General features: G+C 44.2%; 1 protein-coding gene across 1 annotated transcript; it reads right to left on the bottom strand.

The window, feature by feature from the left end:
• Positions 1-2,994: 2,994 nt before the first annotated feature.
• On the bottom strand, positions 2,995-4,336 carry LOC138912126 (uncharacterized). The gene is made up of 3 exons (XM_070211984.1): positions 4,046-4,336; positions 3,584-3,950; positions 2,995-3,161 (listed from the first exon to the last, which is right to left on the bottom strand). Exons 1-3 carry the CDS (start codon positions 4,334-4,336, stop codon positions 2,995-2,997), a joined length of 825 nt encoding a protein of 274 aa, XP_070068085.1.
• Between the last annotated feature and the right edge of the window lie 3,657 nt (positions 4,337-7,993).

Here is a 7,993-nt window from a genome sequence, read left to right as displayed (position 1 = left end):
AACTTTCTAACGCCGGAATGCCTCGGATTTTGGACATAGATGGCGGAAAAAAGGTCTCGGAACGTCGGCCAATGAACATAGTCGCCACTGAAAATCTCATAGTCTATTGGAGGTACGCGGCATCCACTAGGCTGAGGCACCGGCGTGGACGGTTCATGAATCGGTTGAACGCTAGCTCTTTCAATCGTTTCGTTTAGTGTTGCAGCGCATCGCTCAAAGACAGAGTAGCAGTAGTCATACTTGGCTTGCATGACTTCCATCGTGTCTGTACAATTTAATACGGAAAGAACCTCAGAGCACGTCTCGTATTCTTTCTCTACTCTGTCCCAAAAAGCCTGTATCTGCTGAAGCCTGACTTTATTAGGGTGAACAGACGGAGGTGGGTCTGTTGGGGTATTGACCCTGGCTTCGAACTGACTGAACTTATCGGTCACAGCCGCAAACTTGGTCAAGGCAGCTTTAGCTTCAGCTTCCGCCATTTTCGCAGTTGATCTAGTGACTTGCGAGGACAAAACTAGTTGTGACGCAGCTGTTCTCACGGGTTTTGAAGGGGTTAAGGACTTTTCGCTTGTTGTCCTGGACGTACGGTTGATCTTTATGGATGGAGTTAAGTTTTTACTAGGGGCTGCCTTTTTGGTGGGAAGTGACGACTCGCTTTTGGCTTTGGCCCGGCTGGGCGTTCTGGCTAATGGGACGGTTAAGTAAACTTTATGTTCCTCACTTTCACCAATCGGCATAGTAGGCTTGAGTAGGAGCCTGCACTTACACTGACGGAAAAGGAACAGGGACGTGGATGCTCTCGCTGTTTAATGCGTCTCGGCTTAACGATTTGGATGCTGGTCAGAAAACCTTACCACGAATTAATATATCACAAAAGTGTAAGTGGGTACGATAACTTGGATGGAATGTGATCTGGATGTATGTCTTGGCGCATATATGACTGCAGCAGAGGGAATGGAGGCGGAACGCGTGGAAACGGAACGCTACTTAAGGCTTTATTTTATTTTTGGACAAAACGCTTTAATATAGGGGAGAGTGGGGGAATTTCGTCACAGGGGCAATTTTGTCACCTGCAATATCTCGGAATCCATAAGTCGTAAAAATATATAATTTTTTTGTTTTAGTCCTTCAAGACGGCCAGACACAACCAATGCATTTGTTTTGCACAGAAGGCCAAGATAATTAAGCTATAATATTAAATGTGTTTTAACAGTTCAAAAGCTACATTTAGTTCTCGACGAAATTTTTTCTGTATGCCACAATTCAAAAGGAATAAGATACACGATTTTTTATATAATACACAGTGCTATAATGTGCATTTCTGCGTCAGTGATTTTTAACTTCGCGCCTAATTTCGCAAGAAAAATAATTATTTCTAAAAAAGTACGGTCTGGGGAAATTTCGCCACCCTACGCTAAGGGTAAATTCGCACCTATTTTAAATACATATTTTTATATTTGACGAGCTGGCTAACGAACAGACTACCAGCAGCAGCAACAAAAATGGTACGCTTGATCAGTGTAGCATATTTTCAGGCGTTAAACTCCCTACATTTTTCAGGTGACGAAATTGCCCCGGTGGTGTGGTGATTTTACCCCTCTGTGTGGCGAGATTGCCCCAGTATATTGGTTTTAATTTTTAATTTTTTATAAATCACCAAGGTAATTAAAAAAATAGGGGAATGTCACATTATAAAGCTTGGTGCTAACCACATTCAACAATAAAAATAGAAAAATGATAACGTGTCTCAAGATGAACAAAAAATAGCTTTGAAAAAATGCTGACGAAATTCCCCCACTCTCCCCTACGATATAAAACTTGGATGGAATGTGAAATAAATATTTCCTGTAAAAATATGTGAACTGAACTGAATCGAATCGCTGTTGAAGGATTTATTTTATTCTTTATTTTATTTTTTATTTTATTTATATTTATTTTCTATTTCTAAGCTTAAAAAGTTAATCGAATTTCTTGTTGCGTCCCAGATGCACTGCAATGTGAACGGCCTGTTATAACCTCTGTACGATGTGTTGCGGTACGGAATGTCCGGAACACCCTGTGTGCCGGCACACACACCAATGTGCAAAACAAAACAACCAAACAATAATTAAAATTAATAAAAAATCAGCTAAATGATTATTGGGTTGTGTTTTCCATTCGGGATGCCGCGGAGAAAGACCCAAAAAAAACGGTTGCCGCCACCCTTAGACTCGGCGGGCCGACAAGTATGCCAAGTAGGTGGGTCTGCAGCCGGGTTTTCTATTATTTGTGTGCTGGTTATGTTTACAAAGAAAGCTGAAAAACAATGGATTGTTGGCGGATGAGTGCTGGCAAAGTGTTTCAGTCTAAAGCCCGATGTGAAAAAAAAATGGATGGATATATGTGTGTTTATATGTATGGATATGTGCGATTATGTTCAATTTTTGTTTTTCAATTTTTGGTTTGTTATTGTTTTGTGTGTTTTAATTTACAAAGAAAGTTGAAAAGTAATGGACGCTGGCAAAGCGTTTTAGTTTTAAGACCAATGTGAAAAAGTGGATGATGGATCTATATGTGTGTATGTGTATGGATATGTGTGATTTGTTCAATTTTTGTGTTTTAATTCTTGTGGAATTGCTACCAGTAATGTCGAACCAGCGATGCGAAACTAGTTCGAGATGAACAGTAGGAGTCAAAATTGTTACCGATTTTATTGTATAAACTTAATGGTATTTATAGGTAAAAAGTGCTTAGGTTAACAGAGTCGGGCAGTGAAGTCCTGCGACAAGGGATCGTGAACTCGGGGCGAGAGCCGCAGGCAGTTTATCATTTTAAGGCGCTGTCCTAGAGAGAACAGGCCATTGGTCATTTAAAGCAAAGTGTCGGTTATTATGCATTATTGGCAATGGGAGCAAGGCCAGTTACAATTCAGCAGAAGAAGCTTTTGCCAATAAGTGGGTCATTGATAATGGCGGCTTGACCCAAAATATGATACTTCAGAGCGCTGACTTATAACTATTGCTGCGACTGAACATTCTCCCGGCCGTTGAACAAGTGTTCAACCATCGCTAATGGTGAACGCAAAACTTCGTGGGGTAGGTTCATGAGATGGCTGCTCGTCGTTTTCTTAATTGGTGCAGGTTGGTTGTCGTGGCTTCCAGTTGACGAATCGCCTTCGGAGACTATATGCAATGATCAATATTATTGATATTGCTAACGCAGCATACGTGGCTACTTGATGATGCTGCACAGTGGTAAATTGATTGGACCATGCTGTATCTTTTAGCTTAGCCAGCCTTTGTTGTAGACGATCCAGTTCGTCTGACTCAGATGGTTGGGTTGCTGTCTCTCGAGCTGACTCTGATGTATCTTCCACATCGGGCGTTGTTATATTGCCAAAACGAATGTACGCTAAATGTGATTCGGTGATCAATGTGCTGAATGTGCTAATGCTAATGTTCACGTTTCGTGCGGTGCAGCCTGAGGACAGAGATAATAAGCCCGATCCATTAAGGTGAATGGTGGATGTGGGTCGCAAACATCCATCCGTTTCGTTGATGCGTTCTTAACCAAATCAAGTCTGCTTTCGACTTAATAATCTCACAGAGTATCTCAGATTTGTTATTGAATAGCTGAAATTCACACCGATTTTCAGCGTTGAATGCGGCTTGATGGTTAAAGCAAATGTGTTCGTTGTTGGATAGTACTAGACATTGCTCGAACTCATCCCCAGTAAGACCAATGAATTGATCTCTATGGTAATTTACAGCGATGATAAATGTCTTAATGTCAAAACGATTCCAGCCTCCTGAGTGCCGCGTCGAGATGGGGATGATGCTGAAGACTTCCTGCTGTGCTGTTAATACCAGAGGCACTGTCATTTTGAATATAACATGATCTGTAGTTGTAGTTCCCTCGGCGCGCATGATTTTATAGAGTTCCATTACATTTTTCGACGAGACCGGCAACGTCTAATCCGGAAGTAGATGATCCCGAATTTTGATTAAATTTGGTCTCTTAGCTGCTTTGGAGTTACCAGCATGGGACTGATGGATCAATGACAAACGTCTATAAGAACGCTGGCAATTTCCGCTTGCATCCGCTGCATTCCAGTAGCCAACAGCGTTAGCTGGGCAGTTAAGATCATAAATGCCTGCTGTAAGTGGTCGTCTTGATATCTGCCTCGTTCCTTGTTGATGGTTGCAAGTTGATTCTTCAAATTTCTGATGCGGTTATCAGTGGATGACTTGCCTTTCCTGACTACGTTTATAGTAGAATCCAAGATCGACGTTTGATTCTTGAGCAGCATAATCAACACATCTTCTTTGGATTTCACCTCATTTATAACCTTGGCCATTTCTTCTGCATACCTGGCGTCAAGTACGCCAAATAGTAAGTAAGCCCGTTACCTACTAAATCGAATGGTGATCTTCGCTGTCGGGAGTGGTTGATCAGATAACTTCCTTCTTGTAGCTCGCCATATACATGTTGAAAATGCTCAAATATCGAGTTGCATGCGTTTTCGTAATGGAGCTCAGAACACTTGTGCCTGAGTTCCTTAATCCCAGTGGACAATATGTTCCTATCGCTCCAATAGTGCCGAGTCGTTCATAGAATATTCCGGGCTGATTGGCGAACTGAGTTACATTTGTTGGCTGTCCCACTGCGAGCGGAAGAATAAGTAGCATTGCTAGTAACGTTGGTAGAACTGGAATTTTTACATTCTTCCTTTTTGGGACCTCTTCTGAAACTATTGCTCCTTCGATGGAAATGGTAGACCACTTTGTCGATACTTCTTCTTTAAGAAGCGGCGCAAGCCGCGTGATTGGTCGCTGAAATACGCCAGACGCAGTTTTTACGTCTACTACACGTACGTAATTATCTTTGCCAGGATATGTCTTTACTATTTTTCCCATCGGCTAATTCATCACCGGCAGGTTATCTTCTTTTATTAATACAAGTAGCCCTTCTTTGACGTTCCGAGACATGGTCTTCCATTTGTTGCGCATTTGAAGCTCTTGAAGGTATTCCATTGACCACTGCTTCCAGAATGCGTGCTTAAGTTTGGACACTAGTTCCCATCTTTTTAACAGTGTTTTGTTGGTTGGGGAGAGATTTACATCGGGTGGGGCCGTTAGAGGCTCATCAATCAGATAATGGCCTGGGGTTAATGCAGACACATCCGTAGGATCGGACGACATGGGTGGAATAGGTCGAGAATTAATAATTGCTTCGACTTCCACTAGTACAGTGTCAAGCTCCTCAAATATCAATAATGCGGTGGCTATGACTGATACTAGTTACCTTTTCGCAGATTTTACTTCAGCTTCCCACAGCCCGCCGAACGATGGAGCTCGGGGCGGTATGAACTTAAAATCCACCTGTCTCTGATTTTAATGGTGGATGATCTGGGCTTGTGCCTTATCCGTGAAGATCACTTCTTCTAAGGCCTTTAGTTTATTGTTGGCGCCGACGAAGTTGGTTGAATTATCGCAGTGGATGGTCAGACATCTTCCACGTCGACTCAAGAACCGTCGAAGAGCACCAAAGAATGCATCTGTTGTTAGGTCGCTTACCAACTCTAGATGTACTGCCTTCGTAGCAAAACAGCAGAAAACTGCAATATACGCCTTGTCTGGTCTCTTTTTTTTTTTATTTGGACGTTGATGTACTGTGTTCAGTACAATCAAGTGGCCCTTACGACACCAAGCAATGCTTATTACGCGCGGAGCCGTACCCCGTTTTGGGCGAATAAACGAAATCGTGGACAAAGAAAAAGACAATTTTACATTAGACAATTAAAAATACATGCTGGTCAAAATACGAATAGTCAAGATACATAAAGTAAAACTAATTATTTGCTAGGTAGGAGTTTATGGTGAATCCAAATTGGGCCTCAGTAATCAACACTGGCAGATTGCCCATGATTTGTTGCATTAGTTTGGGCCGTGCCTTTGTACACTTGACACAACAGTGTATAATGCTTCTCGCCATTGTTTTATCATTGATAATCCAGTATTGCTATCTGGCAATGGCTCTTAACGCCTGCGCACCGCAATGCATGTTCTCTTCATGCATTTCTCGCAACAGCACTCTAACTATTGGATCATTGTAAGGAAGCAAGATTTAATGCTTTGCGTTATACGGGAGTTTAGATTCTTCTAATCTCCCTTCGACTATGATCAGGCTATCCTTGCCGGTCATGTGGGATAGAGAGACGAGAGCGCTCTATTTGTCCACGGCCTTGTGGGCAACAAGTTGCTTGTACTCACATGCAAAGTGAAAGAGAGTTGAGAAAGCAGAGAGTGCGGTCGCGTCTTAAAATCGCTCCGTCTAACCCTTCTAGTTTTCAGCACAAATCAAAAAGCGCAGCCGGCCATCCGGCTAGGAGAACCAGCACAAGTACCTGGACATCCTCTGGTGGCCAGGAGGCCGTGGGCGACATCTGGGAATTGTATCCCCAACAGGTTTGGCGGCCAGGCAGGGGCCGGTCATAGGCGAGGGAGGGGAGGTGTCTCTGCCTCCTATTATAAATTTCCACTCGTTGTTTGTTAGTTGTTGCCAAATTTTCACTCGCGCTTTTATTTTCGCAAACACACGTTCAGTGGTGGAAAGCGCTTGCGCGATCAGCTGATCGTAGTGTGCGAAAGGGGCTGCGGGTGCCATAGCAGCGAGCTTCGGACAGGGTGCAGGCCAAGCACGTAAGTGTGTGCCGTTGCACGTAGGGAAATACTGGGCGGTTCTTTTGAATTTGGGCGGTACTTTTAAAAAAATTGAAATATATTTATTCTTTAATATTTAAGATTAATTCTTTATTTTAAATTTTATTTTTATTTTCTTTTCTTTAAATTGTGTCCGATCGAAGACCAGCAGGATACTGCGGGAAAAAGGTCCAACATCCCCGAAAACCAATGCACACGCACTGAATCCTCCAGGCAGGGAAAATGTCGGGCAGAGGATCGGGGGCACAACAAGCACCGCGATGGCGAGATCGCCAGAAAAAAGGGTGGAGTGCGGTGGCAAGCAGCCCGGCACACCCCCAGTAGGAGGAAAAAGCACCCCAAAAGCTGCTGACGAAGAGCAGGGTGAGGTGCTAAAACAGCTGTCCGGCCTGGGATCGAAGGCCAGGGAGCTGAAGAGGCTAATGGACGGAAAGCGCTCCATAACAAACCCCATGAGGGATATTGTCGATGAAATCGACTATCTCCAGTGGGAAGTCCTGTCGGCTGTGCAGGGCATAATCGAGGAACAGGAAAAGGCTAAGGAGACAGCCAATAAAACCTGCGCAGAAGTGCTCGCGAGCGGAAATAGTAAGCGCCCCAGGGGCCAAGAAACTGGGAAAACGCTAGCTGGACCGGCAAAAAAGGCGATGCACAAGGCACCGGACAGCAATGCCAGCCAAAGTGCTAAAAAGGGGAAACACGCTGGGACAGAGAGCACCAGCAAGCCCAAAAAACCTGGGAAGAAGCCTGAGGAATGGCAACAGGTTAGACAGAAGACAAGGAAACCAAGGATGCGACCGCCTCGCAATGACGCGATAGTGATCGCCACCTCCTCTGGGGGGTCCTATGCGGACATCCTTAAAAAGGTTAAGGCTGAACCGCAGCTGAAAGAGCTAGGACAAGCCGTACAGGCTGTCAGGCGCACAGCTAAGGGGGAATTACTAATCCTCCTAAACAAGGTATCTGACCCAAAAACCGCGGAGCTTCAGAACACAATGCAGGCGGTCCTGGGCAGCAATGTTGATGTCAGAGCGCTGACTGAGACAATGCTGGTCGAGGTAAAGGATATAGACGAGATCACCGAGAAAACGGACATTCTATGTGCGGTTAAATCACAGTTCGATGTGGAGCTGCCAGAATCCGCGGTGATGAGTCTAAGGACGGCATACGGTGGCACGCAAACTGCAACACTTAGAGTCATGCCTGACATAGGGAGACGGCTCATAGAGAAGGGAAAAATCAGGCTGGGTTGGACTTCGTGTAGAATCCGCCCAAAGATAACACCTAAAAGG

The sequence above is a fragment of the Drosophila takahashii genome, chromosome 2R (genome assembly GCF_030179915.1).
Source record: "Drosophila takahashii strain IR98-3 E-12201 chromosome 2R, DtakHiC1v2, whole genome shotgun sequence".
Classification (NCBI taxonomy): domain Eukaryota; kingdom Metazoa; phylum Arthropoda; class Insecta; order Diptera; family Drosophilidae; genus Drosophila; species Drosophila takahashii.
Note: the sequence above shows the minus strand (reverse complement) of the source record. Positions and strands in the feature narration are given on the sequence as shown.

Bases quoted from the DNA above. Each gene is read 5' to 3' on its own strand.
- LOC138912126 (XM_070211984.1), bottom strand. From the start codon at position 4,336: ATGGCCAAGGTTATAAATGAGGTGAAATCCAAAGAAGATGTGTTGATT. The intron at 3,951-4,045 runs GTTTGTCATTGA...CTTCCGGATTAG, and splicing joins TTGCCAGCGTTCTTATAGAC to ACGTTGCCGGTCTCGTCGAA. The intron at 3,162-3,583 runs GTGAGATTATTA...CATTGCATATAG, and splicing joins TAACAAATCTGAGATACTCT to TCTCCGAAGGCGATTCGTCA.